The sequence below is a fragment of the Oikopleura dioica genome, chromosome 1 (genome assembly GCF_907165135.1).
Source record: "Oikopleura dioica chromosome 1, OKI2018_I68_1.0, whole genome shotgun sequence".
Taxonomy (NCBI): Eukaryota; Metazoa; Chordata; class Appendicularia; order Copelata; family Oikopleuridae; genus Oikopleura; species Oikopleura dioica.
In genome coordinates this window covers 12,951,192-12,966,847 of record NC_137291.1, presented here as the reverse complement: position 1 = coordinate 12,966,847, position 15,656 = coordinate 12,951,192, and the positions used below count along the sequence as shown (strand labels likewise).

The 15,656-nt window shown below is 36.9% G+C and overlaps 3 protein-coding genes and 1 long non-coding RNA gene across 5 annotated transcripts in view; 2 read left to right on the top strand and 2 right to left on the bottom strand.

The window, feature by feature from the left end:
• Window positions 1-13,054, bottom strand: part of LOC145700544 (uncharacterized) — a 72,757-nt gene extending 59,703 nt beyond the window's left edge. The window contains exons 1-4 of one of the 2 annotated variants that reach the window (XM_081777951.1): window positions 12,808-13,049; window positions 12,634-12,757; window positions 12,528-12,587; window positions 12,305-12,483 (exon numbers count right to left, since the gene is read on the bottom strand). In XM_081777951.1, the coding sequence (XP_081634077.1) occupies window positions 12,429-12,483; window positions 12,528-12,587; window positions 12,634-12,757; window positions 12,808-12,970 (402 nt within the window). In that variant the 5' untranslated portion in view covers window positions 12,971-13,049 and the 3' untranslated portion in view covers window positions 12,305-12,428. Of the gene's footprint in view, window positions 1-12,304; window positions 12,484-12,527; window positions 12,588-12,633; window positions 12,758-12,807 lie in introns of those variants that run through there. The other variant, XM_081777871.1, reaches the window with a different exon arrangement.
• Window positions 121-7,930, bottom strand: LOC145711182 (uncharacterized). The gene is made up of 3 exons (XR_014135128.1): window positions 7,729-7,930; window positions 890-1,002; window positions 121-287 (listed from the first exon to the last, which is right to left on the bottom strand). It is a non-coding gene; the product is annotated as an uncharacterized LOC145711182 (long non-coding RNA).
• LOC145699136 (uncharacterized) lies at window positions 10,123-12,309 on the top strand. The gene is made up of 9 exons (XM_081776423.1): window positions 10,123-10,332; window positions 10,582-10,695; window positions 10,745-10,839; window positions 11,342-11,469; window positions 11,512-11,582; window positions 11,626-11,801; window positions 11,843-12,029; window positions 12,067-12,129; window positions 12,175-12,309. Exons 1-9 carry the CDS (start codon window positions 10,179-10,181, stop codon window positions 12,273-12,275), a joined length of 1,089 nt encoding a protein of 362 aa, XP_081632549.1. The 5' UTR covers window positions 10,123-10,178; the 3' UTR covers window positions 12,276-12,309.
• An 875-nt stretch (window positions 13,055-13,929) lies between the features above and the next one.
• LOC145712240 (large ribosomal subunit protein uL16m-like) lies at window positions 13,930-15,631 on the top strand. The gene is made up of 4 exons (XM_081789927.1): window positions 13,930-14,086; window positions 14,128-14,485; window positions 15,045-15,215; window positions 15,410-15,631. The coding sequence occupies exons 1-4, from the start codon at window positions 13,970-13,972 to the stop codon at window positions 15,610-15,612; spliced, it is 849 nt and encodes a 282-aa protein (XP_081646053.1). The 5' UTR covers window positions 13,930-13,969; the 3' UTR covers window positions 15,613-15,631.
• Window positions 15,632-15,656: the final 25 nt, after the last annotated feature.

Genomic DNA, 15,656 nt, shown 5'->3' with positions numbered 1-15,656 from the left:
CGAACCAGGGCCACTCGCCCTTCGTAAAAATCCCCCGTCCGTTGTAAATCTTTGTATTTGGTTTTCTTCCGGACTCGCTCGGGCTTTTTGTCGAGGTTGAAAATTGAGTAGGACCCGAAAATTGATTTTGAGATTCTCAAAGAGTTCTCAAGTGTGTTTTTAGTTATCGCGATACTCTTAATTGTCGACACGTTACGTAATTGGGTAATTATGATTTATTCGTTTTTCAACCTCTTTCCTGAAGGCAGGCTCGTCGATGGTTTCGAATCCAGTTCTGTATCCACACTCTGAAATAGGATTTAATAATGAAGCCATTTTTTGATTTTTTACTAATCAATTTAACTAAATTTTTTATTAAATTATTATTATTTTTTTATTATTTAATTTTATTAATAATAAATCATTATTAAATAAAAAATATTAATTAATAATATTATTTTATTATTTAAAAAATATTTTATTTAATTATCATTACGAATAGTTTTTTTATTAAAATTGTTTTTAGGATATCTACCTCCTTAAATTAAAGAGTTTTATTAAATAAAACTTCTCAGTCAATAATTGAGCTGGTGTAAGAACACGCGCCCTGATTGTAAACAAGATCCTTTAACATTTTTTATAAAAGTTCAACATGCCGCCCTCCGAAGCTTTTTAAGACGCTTATAAACGTTTAGAAGTCTTGATCAAAAAATAACGCTGATTAATTAATGATCTTCAGCGCGAGGCGAAATTCTAGAGCTGCGTTAACAACTCCATTTCGATCTATCAAACTGATTTCAGATAGTAAAAATTAATGGCCGCGGCGCTAGAATTTTTTCACTTTGCAAGATTGAAAAATTGAATTCCAGCGAATGAAAAATACCAAAAGTTGATCCATCAGTTTACTTACTCTTGTAACTCTTCCAGGGACGGTTGTCGCTCGGCAGGAATGTTGCACCTGTCAGTGCCCAGAGCAGCGAATTCCAAATCAAGCTTTTACCAGCCATCGCGATTTTCGGCGCTCTAAAAGAAAATGTTGTTTCAGGGTTTCAAGCACTTAGGGATTGAAAAATATATGTTTTGAATATCTGTCAACTAATCATCTTACAAGCACAATATTGTAATGAGCACTTGCTTGACATGTTCATCGAGCAACTGTAAATAAACAGGTTAAATTAATCTTCTTCTAAAAGGAAAAAGCTGAGCGATTAAGGGGGTTGCACTGCACTGAGCTCAGTGTAGAAAACCTGAGTCAGGGTCTGAAAAGGCGCGTAGCTCTTTCAGCCCTTGAGTCAGGTTTTCTGCACAGGTTAGCAAGCCCAAGCATTGTATTTCCCTCAAAAATCAAAACATTGCTTCATATATTTTGGCGAGTAGAAGATACTGTTTCTTACAAAAAATCTGGATTTTATCAAAAATGAGTCCAAGTGGAAAATTGGAATCAATGATGTCTAACCCTCAATTCTTTGAGTAGATGAACGATGTTCAATAAAGCTCTAAATGTTTAACTTGCCGGGAAAGATAACCCAATAGATCATTCGTTAGCAGTTCTCGAGCCCCTTTTTAGTTACCGGTAACAAGATTAAAGTGAATACTCGTATCCTAATCCCCGCTAAAACTAAACTACTAAAAATATGCTGCCGCAGAAAACTCACAAAAGGAACGTTTTTTTTTTCTCAAGCTTTCATATTTAGGGCAACTGAAGAAAAAATGATAAAGATCGGTTCAAGCGACGAAGAAGATTTTGATGAGAAGGGCGTTAGGAAGGGAGATCCTTAAGTTCATCACAAGGCATCGAAAAATTAAGGATTACCTTGTTCAGGTCGGTCTCGAAAAACTAAAGTTCACTGAAAAAAAAGAGCCAGGTTTGTTCATTCCGCGATAATGAAGCTGCGTAATTACGCAACCACACACGTAGAGACGCGTCTAAAGAAAATCGTTTCAAAAGTTGCCGCTCATTTGTGAGACTAATGAAAGCCTTGGCAGCGGTGGGATCGAGCGTCCTTCTCCTTGGAGTTGCCTTTGGAGTTCTACATCTCTGCAACTTTTTTATATCGGGTTTCAACAATAGCTCTTCTAGCTTTCTTTCACCACTCAATTTCGTCTTTCCAACTTGTTGAAAAACTGATAAAAAAGAGTTGAAGGATACGATAATTCAATATATTGGAGCACTTTGTATTTCCCTTGGAATGCTGCTACGGATTTTAGACAGTAAAAAACTAAATTTTCACTTAAAAATAACCAAAAACCATAATCTATGGTAGTTTTTTCATAAATATATATTTTATGAATTATTATCTCGTGACAATTATAATTCATCCTTGGCAGAAAATCGTGTAGCGCCACGATCAAAAAATCAGCGATTTTTTTCTCTCCGAAACTTTGACAAAATCACTCTAGAATCCATCAAAGATGCAGATTTGCAGTTTTGTCTGGGTCCCAATTATCAACAAGAAAATTGAAGCTATGATCTCACACGGTACTAAATCAATTAATATTTCCATCATCATCAAACTTTTCAGAGAAGAAGCTTTTAAGTCGATTTGGAACAGGTCACCGAATCAAGGATAAATAGAGAATAATCAAGCGTAATGAATTAGGACTTGACTTTCGCTGGCTTAGAAGTTGAAGACGAAGAGAAGGGAGCTTATGATAACTCAATTATCTTAGTCGCACTGTTAGAGTACCTACTACTTCTTCTTTCTTGGGCAGATAATTTTTAAATTGTTGTTGTAGTATTATATAAGTGCCTAACACGTAAACGATAAGGTGACCGAGTCGATAAGAACGCGTGATGATGCGTGGTTCCGAGCCTCTGTGATGTTTTCAAAACTGCTCCCTTTTTTCTTCCCTTGTCCGAGCTAGTAATCCCCGATATGGACACCGATATCTCCACGAATCCGCCCAACAGACATCCGGATCACGTCAGAGCGACTCTTGCTTATTGTTAACGTCCACTTTACTCTCCAGAAAAAAATAAAGATAAAATTAAAGTAAATTACAGAAAGACGTTTTAGTAAGCTCGATAGCAGTTAGTGGTATCGGCAAAGCTGAAATTCACTGGTCTAAACGTCAAGAGTGAAGTTTTAATTGAGATATCAACGTCGAATTTAGTCGGAAGTCCGGCAAAATACACGTTTCTTTCTACATTTTCATCCAAGAAATAATCATAACGAAGGAAAGCACCAACGGAAAAACGAAAAGATATTGATTTTTGATCGATTATATTCGATGTCTCCTGCTGGTAATCTCCGGGACTGAGGATGATTTTTGCGAGCATGACGCCCAGCAGGGGGCTTTCTGGGGAGGTATAAATACCGAGCGAGAGTACTTCGAGGTATTCTTAGATAAAAAATGATGATTAAAAATGATGTGAGAAGGGCGTAGAACTCTTCAAGAAATATAAACGAAAAAATGATGATGAGCAATAAAATGATACTATAGACATAAACCATTCGATATCATATGTTACATATGATATGTGCAATACGCATTTACTACTTTTGACTGATTATCTGCATCACGAAATTTTATAAATTATAAAATAAAATAACTGTGAATCTCTTCATGAATGTCGGTTTCTCACGCAAGGTCAAAATCAGTACTAATCGAGTGGAACGGGATACAGGATTAACTCTTGGCATTACAGCAAAACCATTTTCCACGGAACTAGCTGAGCTGGCAATTTCCTCTCTCTAAAACGTTCCTCTAACTTTCCCCTGTTTTTAAAACGACTGAAATCGAAGATCTTAGAAATTCCTCAATTTGACGATCCAGTTGAACAAAAAAAAAATTCGGTTTAAAAGCTCTTTAACAAATGACATTCCGCGGCGGAGTATTTGTGGCTCGTCTAATTGTTAGCTTTCACGATTAATGATTGCGCCACCCTTATTCTTATTCTTACGAAAGCGAGACCGGAGACTTGGCCACTGAAATTCGCTCAATCTAGGAAGCCAAAAAAGGGCTGCTCTGCGGTTATACGCGCGAGCACCACTTCTTTTATCGCCACCTCCTAAAATTTGGAAAATGGCGATGATGAGGAAATACACTTGAGATTCGCCGCTTATCAGAGCGACTACGAAAATAGGACACTACGATTTGGAACAAACAAAAAAAACCTTCGTTTGGTTCTCACCTGCTTTAGTAAAAAGTTTACTCACTCTCTGAAAATCTGCAAAATAACCAATTAAATTATATTGGCAGCATTATATTTATTCATCAGTCATCTCATGAACAGGCTTTTTTCTTATGCAGATGGTGGTGTCGGAAAAACTAAATTTGTTCTTGTTTCATTTCAAAAATTATCATTTTAATTATATATTTTTCTTAATTTCGAAAATCATCGCCTTTTATACCAGATTTTTGCACTATGGAGGAGACCGATGGACCATCAGTGATGATGATGGTAGTAGAGAGCCCGTGGCTGTACAAAATTTTTACCCGCGGTACAAATTTCACTTTTGTACCGCGGCCGCCCGCCGCCCTTTGTTTTTAATTGATAAGATATTGCTCTAAAAGACACGCTTCAACTCAATGGACTATCATTGATAATTTATCAGCCATTTGATAATTCAAGTAAGATTGTCGAGCTGCATGAAGATGGCGATAGAAAAAATACGGTAGTTTCCTTAGTTCAAGTTCAAATGATCCATCGAGGAATAGTCTATCCATGTTATTCGGAATTATATAGAGAAGTATTACAGTAACTGATCAAATTGACCTGCCAGAATCTGGGGCGGATTATTTTTCAGTTAGACGAGGAAATTCAGATTTGCGCATGTTGTGGATCTGTTGATTAGCCGCCGAAAGCGACTGGAACAAGATTTCTTTGACACCCGGATCCGTTCAGAACACCAAATGTCAAAGACTTGCATAAATCGCGCTCCACACAGATCTCGGCTTACATAATCGACTTTCGCCAAATTAATCCCTTTTGCTCGAAGAACGATTTTGTTGATTTCAAAACAGAAACAAAAATTTAGCGGCTGCTTTCCAAAATATTTAGCGTTTTGATGGCAAAATATAAAAAAAAAACCGTTTTGGGGAGTGATTTTTAATCGACGAAAAAGCGACCAGTAATAGAATCAATTTGATTTTTTTTTGAAAAAGAAATAGCTCCGATAAACAATTTTCTAAATCTTTAAAAAATACAGGAATATATCTAAGATGGATCATCTGTTTTGCGTGCGCCCTTCAATTCGATTTTAAATGGCACATAATTGAAAATAAATAATTATCCCGCTTTGAAAGTTGACATAAGCGCTTTCCCTTGACATTTTTCGCCCCTATATCAGTAACTTATCTATTATTAAAACCTAGTAATTAAAGAGCGCACCCTTTTTTCGGAATATAAGGCACGGATCTTTCACTTTCGGTCAAGTGAAAAATAAGAAATGAGAAATGAGAAAATGAAGCAAAAAGGGTTTTTATAAATGTTAATTTTCCAGTGGCAAAATGAATCCAGACTGTTCTGTGAAACTAAAATGATTAAATAAATGACAATATATTCATATGCTTTTGTTTTCATTTTTTGACTTTTATCAAGTTTCACGTTTTTCGATAATCTTCGCCGAAAGTGATGAAAATAAAATCTGTGCATCTGTGGGGACTAAGATGGAGCGGGTCAAACCGCTAAGGTGCAGAACCATCCGCTCCCAATTTATAACCTTTCGGTTCAATCTGCGTTCAATGCAATGGGAACAAGCTCTTGTCTGTAATCCGCGGTTACTTAGATTTTTACGTGAAGTCACCGTAAATCGCGATTTCCAGACAGGCAAAATTGCCGCATTACGGTAAGGTTCCAATAGAGCCTCAACAGAAAATGAGAGCTGAGAAGCTAAAATTATGCTAAATTTTATTTTTTTTTTGTTTGCGATTTTGAAATCGAATCAATTTTCACGTTGAACTAGCTCGACAAAAATTTGGTAAAAAAATGACTGAAAGCTGAAATTTCATTTCACCGCGGCCGGACACGACGCAAAATTTTATCACAAAGCTGATTTTGGAGAAATCCGGGGCCATGAAATTCTCAAATTCCGAACACGTAACGTTTTTTCTGATCTTACAGTAAGAAAAGAAGATGTCTGAAACACGCATTTTTCAAACAAAGTGTCAAACATTTCGGATGTATAGAATTTAAGCCCTCTTGAGAAAAATGACAACCAGCTCACTTCGAGTCAAATTTTCGGGATTTATTCTTACTGTAATCTTTTTCTTCACGTTAATATGAATCCTGGCCTCGGAAACATTAGAGTTTGAAAATTGATTGCAAAAGTAATTTTGCGAAGCCGCTTTGCGGCTTCGTTTTGAAAAAAGCCGCTTCGCGGCTTTTCATAGGAGATTTTACGAACCCTGAGTCAGGTTTTCTACACATGTTGCCAAGCAAATGATCAACCCTTTTAACGAAAGCTATCCCCTTAAGGGGGTGGTGGTCGAGACTAAGACTTTTTTCAACCTAAAAATCTCAAATTTTTTCAAAAAAATTTTTTTTTCTATAATTGAAAATAAGTTGAAAAGGGTTCAATTTATGTGGGCGGCTATGTCTGAAAAAAATATTTTTTCGCAAAGATGGTGAAAAATTCCTTCAAAGTAGACCCATCTCTTAACCAAAAAAACTCTATCCCCTTATCATTTTTTTCAAAATAAAACTTTTTGAGAAGAAAGTTTAGACCCTTAAGCGTGTGGGCGGCTTACTTTTAGAAAGTTCACCTTGTTAGAAAAGAAACTGGTAATTGAATGAAAACATGTTGTTTTCTGAAAAATCGTCATTTTCACTCATTTTTTCAATGAAATTTTCGAAAACATCACAATAATCGTAATTTTTTAGATTGTTATAATTAAAATATGATCAAGAATAATAACTTCGCAATAAAAAATCAATTTTGATCAATTTAGTGCAAAAAAAACGCGTTTCAAAATTCCCCAAAAATGGCGATTTTATAGCATAAAATCGAAAATTTTCTTAAATAAAGTTGGTCCAATCAAAAAAAGCTAGAGACCAAAAATGCTCCTTTTTTATCAAGGAATCAAAAAATAATATCAAAATTTTAAAAAGTCGAAAAAAATTTTCTTGACCACCACCCCCTTAAAGTTTCATAGAAACGGTTGTTCGAAACTAATTTCTGCGAAAATTGGGGCGCAACAAGATAGATGCGTTTAATTATTATTCCAAATCGCTGCCGCTCAAACAATCCCCGAGTTGTGAACTAATCGGCCTCACATTGCTGCCATCCATCTGCCAAAATTGTATAAAGAAAGCCGAGTCTTTTTCAATTCAATCACGCTCAACTCTTCACCTGGCAAAACTTAGGGCGATCCTACTATCTAGACAAATGCGTTTCATCAAGTTATTTTTTTAGCGCACAAAATATATCTTTGAATAAAATAGTTTGATAAGGGCTTGACAGAAAACCTGACTAAGGGTTCAGAAATGATTTAATCAAAAGCCGCGTAGCGGCTTTTTTTATTACGAAGCCGCAAAGCGGCTTCGCCAAAAATACGATCTTTATCTATTATTCAAATTTGTTTATTCAAATTAATTAAGCCGCTATGCGGCTTTTTATTTAAACCTTTCAGGACCCTGAATTACGTTTTACACAGGTTTTTAAGCTCACGCCATAAGTAGCAATTTAAAAATGAAAATATAACTTTTTCAGGTTTTTTCTAACTCGGAATATTTTAAGTAGTCCGGTAGCTTTCTCATTCATATTTAATTCGTTGCTAATCAGTTACTGACGATGAATATCATACCTTCAAAATCAAGACACGAAGCAGTCGATCTCTATTTGAAATATTCAGCAGACAAAAAGTGATTTTTTTAGCTTTGATCGAATTATTTTTTGCTCTTTCAAAAACTTCTTCACAGCTATCCTCTTCTTCTTTCTGCAATAAAAAATAAAATCGATAGAATTTTAGATCTTCTTGATTCGTATTAATTTTTTTCTTCCGTTACTTCACGATGCGCTTAGCGCGGCGGCGCACGCTGAGCGCTCACGATAGCGCGCTATCGCCCGCTCGCGGAGGACTTTTTCGATTTTTTTTTCTGATTTTTGCGCAAGAATTTCGAAAGGAGATTTTGATAGCTACCGCAAGATTGTGGAATAATGTAATCACGGAGGAGAACGTGTATCGCGGTGAGGATTTTTATTTTTAATACATTTTTTCAAAACACTTTTTGGACGAGATAACTGCTTCAGACATTGATACAGAGTTGATGCAATGAAACAAATTTAAGGCCTCTTTGTTCTTCAAGTTTATTATATATTTTATACTGTATACTGTATACATAAGGATCATCTATTCTCTATTTTTCCTAAACAATTGTATATACTCGTTGCCACTAAATTGGTGGGCTATTTGCTTCAGTCCAACATCTGCTTTTCGTTTCATTTAAAAAAATCTTGTTCTTCATATCTTTATTTCTGATCTGTTATCCCATGCGGATTGGGCATCATTTCAAAAGGAAATACATACTTTTACATCTCTTTTTCGCTAAGGCAATTTTAACATTTATGCATCAAAGCCTTTATTCAATAGATTATGGAATATTCGCTCACACCTCTTCGTTAGAGGCTAATATTTATACAGTCTCGAATTTTCACTACATTTGTCAAAACTCTTTTTGGAAAAGGTGAATGATTCCCACATCGATTCTGCTTTTACAGAAGAACCAGGCCTTTCCTGAAAAATAAGGATTTAGCCTATATCATATGGCCTATATAGCCTATATTATATTGCTCTATCGCTCATGATTTTTACGGGGAAGAAAGGATGGTAAACAAGGATAAGCGTTACTTATCATTTTATTTTGTGTTCATTCAAATGTTTATATTTTTCTTTTCAATTTCTCTCAAAGGTTAGGAAAGGGTCTCTTGAACGATACGCCCTTTTGACTAGATTGCTAAGAGTTCCGGAGAATATCTTTGGTGGCATTGGATTAGTCTCGCACGTTGTTTTTACCACTGTTTCGACCCCTTTTTCTCTCTTTATAACTTTCCTTGTACGTGTTGTATTTGTTTTCTTTTTCCTTCTATTTTGAACAAGAGTTGAAAAGCTTGTTCGATTTAACGAAAGAACACGTTGGAGTAATTGCCTCACCCGGATTTGATTGATTCTTAAATCCCTTTTTGCAAGAAAAAAAATAACTTTTCAATAATTTCTTAATTGCCCGCGCCAAAAGCTGACCTTTCCGATTTGGCATAAATAAAACAAGCTGACAAGATTTGTTGAAAAGAACACTCTTGGGCTCTGTTCAGCGGTAAATAAAAATAAACGATATCCACGTTGAAGACTTTTTTTCGACAACCATTAAAGTATTGAAAAAGGTTAAACGTAATTATTGACCTCGAATTCAATATTTAAGCTTGCTGATGATTTTAAACAAGAAACGGATTTTTAATAACTTATTTATTGATAATCAGAGATTTTGATGGAAATTCATAAAAATAAGGCTTTCCGTAGGCAGATATTGATAACTCAGTGACGTTAGCATCATTTTCAAAGAATTGGGAAAAAAATTTTCTTCGTCGATTTCTTCAGTGATCGTTATAATAATTTTAGGTGAAGCGTATTTGTCATAGTTGATTTTGGAAGAAGGCGTTGGCTCTAATCGCTACAGCGGATAAGGCATCATTTCAAAAAAAAAATTTCAAGAATTTATTCACTTCATGAGAATCTCTCTTTTTATCTTCTAAAGGTCTTTCGTTCGAGCAAGTACAGACAAAAGTAGAAGGTCAATACTGAGAATTGCTTCAGAACTTCTGAATCAGAAGAGACTCTCAGCATCAAGAACAAATAAAAACGCCCAGTAAGGGTATCGCTACGATACTGTCGACATAATTTGCAAAACTTTTTCATGTAAAGAATCATTTTATAATGACAGCTAAATTTTTTCGCTTTTATCTTCATTTATTGATAATTTTTCATTATTGATTTTCGAGTTCCAACTGCCAGATGGTAGTTCCAAGGCTTCATTTTAAGGTTTCATAAAAATCTATCGTCTTCATTTTTGTCTCTCTTTATTTGCTCGAATAACTGTAGCTAAAAGTCTTTCATTCGAGCAGGTACAGACGAACGTACAAGGTCAATACTGAGAATCGCTATTCTGAACAAGAACAAATAAACACACAAGCTCTGAATTCGGTATTTGCTGAATTACCGTAAGCTAGCCTAAATAAAAGCCCTCCTTTTTTCATAAAGAGATGAAGCTGCTTGTTTTTGCTCTTGCCTCGCTGCAGGTAGAAGCTGCCAGAAGAAATCCACAGACTTCTTTTGCCCGACAAAGTGCTTTGGAAGCGAAATTGCGGCTCAGCCCGACTTTTAACCCGAAATGCAGCGAGGACGATGTGGACCAAGGTAATTTGAGAATCATGAGAAGGCGGATGCAAAGAAATTCAAAATCGAATGCTTAATTTTTCATGTCCTTGAGATCATTTATGTAACGTGAAGTTCTAAGAAAAAGAAAATAAGGGGGTACACCTTGTTTATTTGCTTTTCGAGTGGGGTTTTTTAATGGAAAAGAATAAGGGTGTCACTTTGTTAATTTTAGTAAAAATGTCAATCTGAAAGCAGAACATTGATGTCGATCCTTAATTTCTTTCTCAGGAATTCAATGCGAAAGTGACTGCTTCCAAGAATACTACCGCTGCCGCCGCCAGTGCAACAGAGACAACTCTTGCAAGCGAGAATGTGCCACTAAAAAAGTGCGCTGTGAAAACGGTACGTAATACACACACTTCTAACATGCAACGAATAACAATGCTTACAGAGTGTCCGTGCAATATCAACTGCTACAGAGGATGTCCCTGTGAGAACTTTCAGTGTACGAGTTGCGAGGAACTTCACAGTATTGAACAGAGAGCGGTAATGTTTTATTAGAGTAATGATAATGCGGACATGCCGTATTGTGTATGATTTTCGAAAACAGAATCATATTGAATTAATGTCCTTTAAAACGGGGTTGCGTATGAGATTTCGAATTCATTTTATAAAGGGCATTAATAATTCAAGCATATTTCTCTTATATAATATATAAGTTATATCATATAACACAAGTGAGTACAGCAAAAAATATGGAACTTGTTGTCCTTTCGCAGAATCCATCAGTCTGAATTAAAACTGATTAGGGTCTAACTGCCTCTTTCTTAGCAAGCTAATACGCAGGCGCAAAGAAGATTAAGCTAGGTAGGTACATACTTGAGTCATTTTATATTTCTGTCTATGACATTATCTTTTTGAAAAATTATTGAGACAGCACCCTAAATACTTCTTCCTCAAGTGGACCAGCCTATTTTCCGCCAGCTTTATTTTTTCATGCAGAAAAATCCCTTCCACGCATGAATTTTCTGTAAACATTTCGATTCAGTGCGTACAACGATGTCACATGGACAACAACGTCCAAGTGTGTCCCTACACGAACTTGACTTGCATGGACGAAAAGATCAACGAGTACGAAGATTGCATTAACACCGACTGCCCCTGCAAGGCTGAACGGTAAAAACTAGAACTTCAACTTTAAAATTTAAAATCAATCAGACAGTACACTTGCGACACCCTTCCAATGATAAGTGACCGAGCAATTTTCCCTACATTTTCAAACCTTGACAGTAAGTTAGCTTGTTATCACAGTGAGAAGAAAAATGAATTTAGGAAATGTGATCCACCGAAACATGACCCAGGAGACCCTAATGGAAAATGGTTTTGCTAAGTACTTCGGCGTCATGGCTGAAGAATCAGGTCATCGACTGATGGACTATCTCAAATCGCATCCAGAAACGTCTGAGTTATTTATCGGCTGCAAGCATAAAACTGCCAATGAAACTTTGGTAAGACCTCTTTCATCCACCCCTATTGAAGTTTTCTTTAGGGAATCTTCGTGACACCCCAAGATCTCTTCCTCCAAGTCCACTACAAATACTTCGACGTCTCTTACGCCCGATCCGCGAGAAACTACTTCCTCTACTACAGCGACACTTTTGGACATCCAATCGGTTTCACTGAGGATCAGAGAATCAGGCTCCAGGGTACTGATGAATTCGACTGTCACGACCAAGGTACGGCCATTTTCTGCTTCTTGTTTAAAAATTTCAGGCTTGCCCGCTACGAAATGCGGCCCAGAAAAGATGGATGATCACAGAATGTCCGCTGCTACTCGTAAGACTCTTTTCACTCTTCTCCCAATCCTCAATCCTCTTTTAGAACTGAACTCAATGTCGCTCCTTCGCTGTGGAAAGAACTCAAAAGCAAACACCCCCGGCTTTCTGAACAATTACGAGACCGTTGGCTTCTATCTCCAGTAGACTGTTAGAATTAAATATATCTGTTAAAAGCGTGTGTATATGGATTTTATTACAGGCAGGTTACCGATAATACATTAAAAAATTCGTGCATACATGGATTCAATGAGTGACTATTGGTACTAATGAGGAAACTGTACTTTTCTTTGTTTTTGTCTAGGTTTGCTGAGTGATGGCTCGTCTGATTTGCTCGGCTTTTTCTGCCAAATCACTAGAAAACGGGCTGGAAAAAAAAGAGAGAAAGCGGGTTCTTACTTGAGAGCAGCTTGTTCCTTGATGATCTGCTCGCTAAATTTCTTCGTGTTTTCTTCAGTTCTGAAGGAATTTTTGATAAAGAGAGGCTAAAAATTGGCGATCTTACTTTTTCAATTCTGAGGTCATATGACTGTGGCGATTCTTAATCGTCTGCATTGCAATTTCTTTGTCTTGAAGAACCAGGCACGGGCCAAGCAACTTGTAAATATTTCGACCCTCTGGGACATGCTCTGAAAAATGGATTGAAATCAACGAGGACTCCTCTTGAAAATGAACCTACCGAGTTCGTCCATGACAACTTTGGTCTCGCTCAACTGAGCTTCCAATTTGGCGATATTCTGCGCCGAATTATCTCGATTCTTTGTTGCTTCTTTCACCTTCTCTGCTTGATCTTGAAGACCTGTCTGGACGTTCGAAAGAATGTGCTGGATATCGACTGACATTTTCTATCTTTTCCTCTCTGAAAAAGATCCCTCTTTTAGAAACAAAAAAATGGAATGCTCACTATCGCATAAATAAATTCAAGACAAAAGTGCGTAGGAGAAAAACGTAAAGAAAAGCAACAAAAGATCTAGAGAATTATTTTTTCAGTTCGTTGCTTGGCGACCCAGGGATTTGCTTTGAGAAATGCCTCGAAAAATGAAAAAAAAACAATAAAATGAAGCAAAAAAAGAAACCAAATTTATTTAAAATCAGAGAGAAGGTATTATCGACTGTCGAGACTGCTAAAACTGTGTATGAACCGATTTTAATAAAAATTTCATTGAAAAAAAATCTGTGATTACGCTTCTGCAAGTGTCAAAAAGTTCATCTGCAAGGCATGACATCATAAAACTAATTTACGAAGGCGGCAAACTTCAAACAGGAAAAACCCACTGGGGCGTGAAAATCAATGCCATGCCAAGACCGTGAGCTCCCATCCCAATTCTCCGCGCGCGCTGATTGGTCGATTCGGGGAAAGCGCCACCACAGAATTGGCCCACGAATTTTGCGTGAGAAAAAAAAGAAACCATAATCGAGCGAAAGTTTAATGATACAACTTTATTCTATTTGAAAGACCAGCCGCAATTAGATATTTTACTGCCGAGAAGAATGAGAAAGATATTTACAGTGAAGAAAATTACAGAAGCTTTTAGATAATCCAGAGGACGAGGTTGTTCTTGAGAAGGCTTTTCTGGGACAGGCTTTTTCGGCAGTTTTTCGAGGAGATTGTTGTTTTCTTCCACTAATTTTTCTTCACAAAGATAATTATTCAACCCTTTTTCTTAAAAAAATCTTCACAAAAATGGTCTCATCTTTTCCTGAAACTGAAATAGAAACATCCGATTCTCCAATAACCGGAGCAGTAGCCTCCATTTTTACTAGTTCAAGTTCTTCTTTTGCATCTGTCATCTTTTTTCATTCTAGAAACAAAAATATTCAAATTATCACTTTTGTAGCAAATGATCGGGGCCGGGATCTCTCGGAGATCGCTACAGACATCGATTTCTGCAGCGGGAAAATATCGATATGGGCCGAATGATATCACGCCCAAAGTTATTCCTAGATTCGATAGACAGGTTCTTTCAAAGAAAAAAATAGTTTGACTCATTTTTTCAAGGAAAAAGCGGCAAATATCCGAGCTACAGGAGAAAATCACAACATGCGCGTAACCGCCTTTTCAAAACAACGAGCCGACTATCTCCAACGAGGCGCGGCTCTGGACGACTTCGCCGAAATGAAAGGAAAGTTCGGCATCGTCGCCACTCAAGGACTTCGCTTGCACCACCAGTACATGAAGGCGATGGAACTGGCGCTCAATCGCTTTCTCAACTTGCCGACGACAAAGGCGAAAGAAATGGGCATGCACGCGTATTTCCGCATTCCCGATCCATGGTACCCGGTGACGAAGCACGTCGAGTGCGCGACGGCAGGTGGCGGCAAGGGAAAAATTCACTATTGGTGTACACCTGTAAGAGGTAAAAAAAATTAAAAGCAAAAGAGAGGGTCCTTGTTGTTTTCTCTTGTGCGCGAAAGAGGAAAGAATTTATGACTTTTTCGAAATGGCGTGATATTTTCTGTTGTTCTGAAGAATCAAGATCATTAAAAATTATTCTCGATAAAAAAATAATAAAAAAGTATCTTCCCAGTTTGTGAATTACAGATCTGATGAAGCAAATCTCTCAAGCGTAAAATAAAGCCATAGTTAATTGAAAATACATTTTAATTAAACGAAATTGTATTCAGAAATTGATTATAATTTCGAATTACGTCTCTAAAGATTCGTCGGCCCTTATTTCAAAAAAAGCTGAACCAAAGGTAAAGCTTTTGTCAAACCCAATTGGGGAGTCCCAAAGGGTCAATAAATAATTAACACCTCTGCCTTTCTGAATCACGCTTTCCTCTTCTTTGATCAAATTCAATTAGGTTTTATTATGCACTTTTTAACAATATCCAATGAAGTCTCAAACCGGGTTTTTGAAACTGCCAAGTTGGCAACTTTTGACATTAAAACAGCTTGCTTTGACAATTTTGTAGCGCGCACGGTGATTTTGGAAATCGATTGCGATGATGAAGTCGAGTTTTTCCACGTCTACCAGGGGCTGCAGGATGCGATTGATGCGGTGGAAGGGCCGGAGAATAAGAAATTAGCGAGATTTCCGCTTGTAAAGGATAGTATGATCCCGATGAGTAGGGAAAATCTTAAAATTTAGGGTCAAAGATTGCCAAAAATAGATTTTGTTTGAAGAGTGTGTTGTTTGCCGGCGTTGCTGATGCACTCTTCAATCTTCGAAACAAATCTATTTCCATGTTTTTCGATTATTAAGATTTCTGGTCAGTTTTCAAACCGCAAAGAAATCTCAAAATAAGACGTTTTATCTAGTTTTTGACCCTTATTACAGAAATTTATGAAGAAGAGCGAAAAATAGAAATGGCGAATGAAAACTTTTTCACGCGTCGAGAGATGTTCGCCAAGAATATGATGGGTTTGCGGACCGATAAAACGCGCTGGAACCACACCATGGGCCAGCCGATCTTTTGGAGTCAAACCGAGCACGGTGCAGCTTCTCAAATGGATCAACACTATTTTGGAAAATATCGCTAATCAAAGATTATTCAATTTCCGCTATAAATCCTATCTTGCTTTCA

Bases quoted from the DNA above. Each gene is read 5' to 3' on its own strand.
- LOC145699136 (XM_081776423.1), top strand. From the start codon at position 10,179: ATGAAGCTGCTTGTTTTTGCTCTTGCCTCGCTGCAGGTAGAAGCTGCC. The intron at 11,470-11,511 runs GTAAAAACTAGA...AAAATCAATCAG, and splicing joins TGCCCCTGCAAGGCTGAACG to ACAGTACACTTGCGACACCC. The intron at 11,583-11,625 runs GTAAGTTAGCTT...AAATGAATTTAG, and splicing joins TACATTTTCAAACCTTGACA to GAAATGTGATCCACCGAAAC.
- LOC145712240 (XM_081789927.1), top strand. From the start codon at position 13,970: ATGATCGGGGCCGGGATCTCTCGGAGATCGCTACAGACATCGATTTCT. The intron at 14,087-14,127 runs GTTCTTTCAAAG...CATTTTTTCAAG, and splicing joins TTCCTAGATTCGATAGACAG to GAAAAAGCGGCAAATATCCG. The intron at 14,486-15,044 runs GTAAAAAAAATT...ACAATTTTGTAG, and splicing joins TTGGTGTACACCTGTAAGAG to CGCGCACGGTGATTTTGGAA.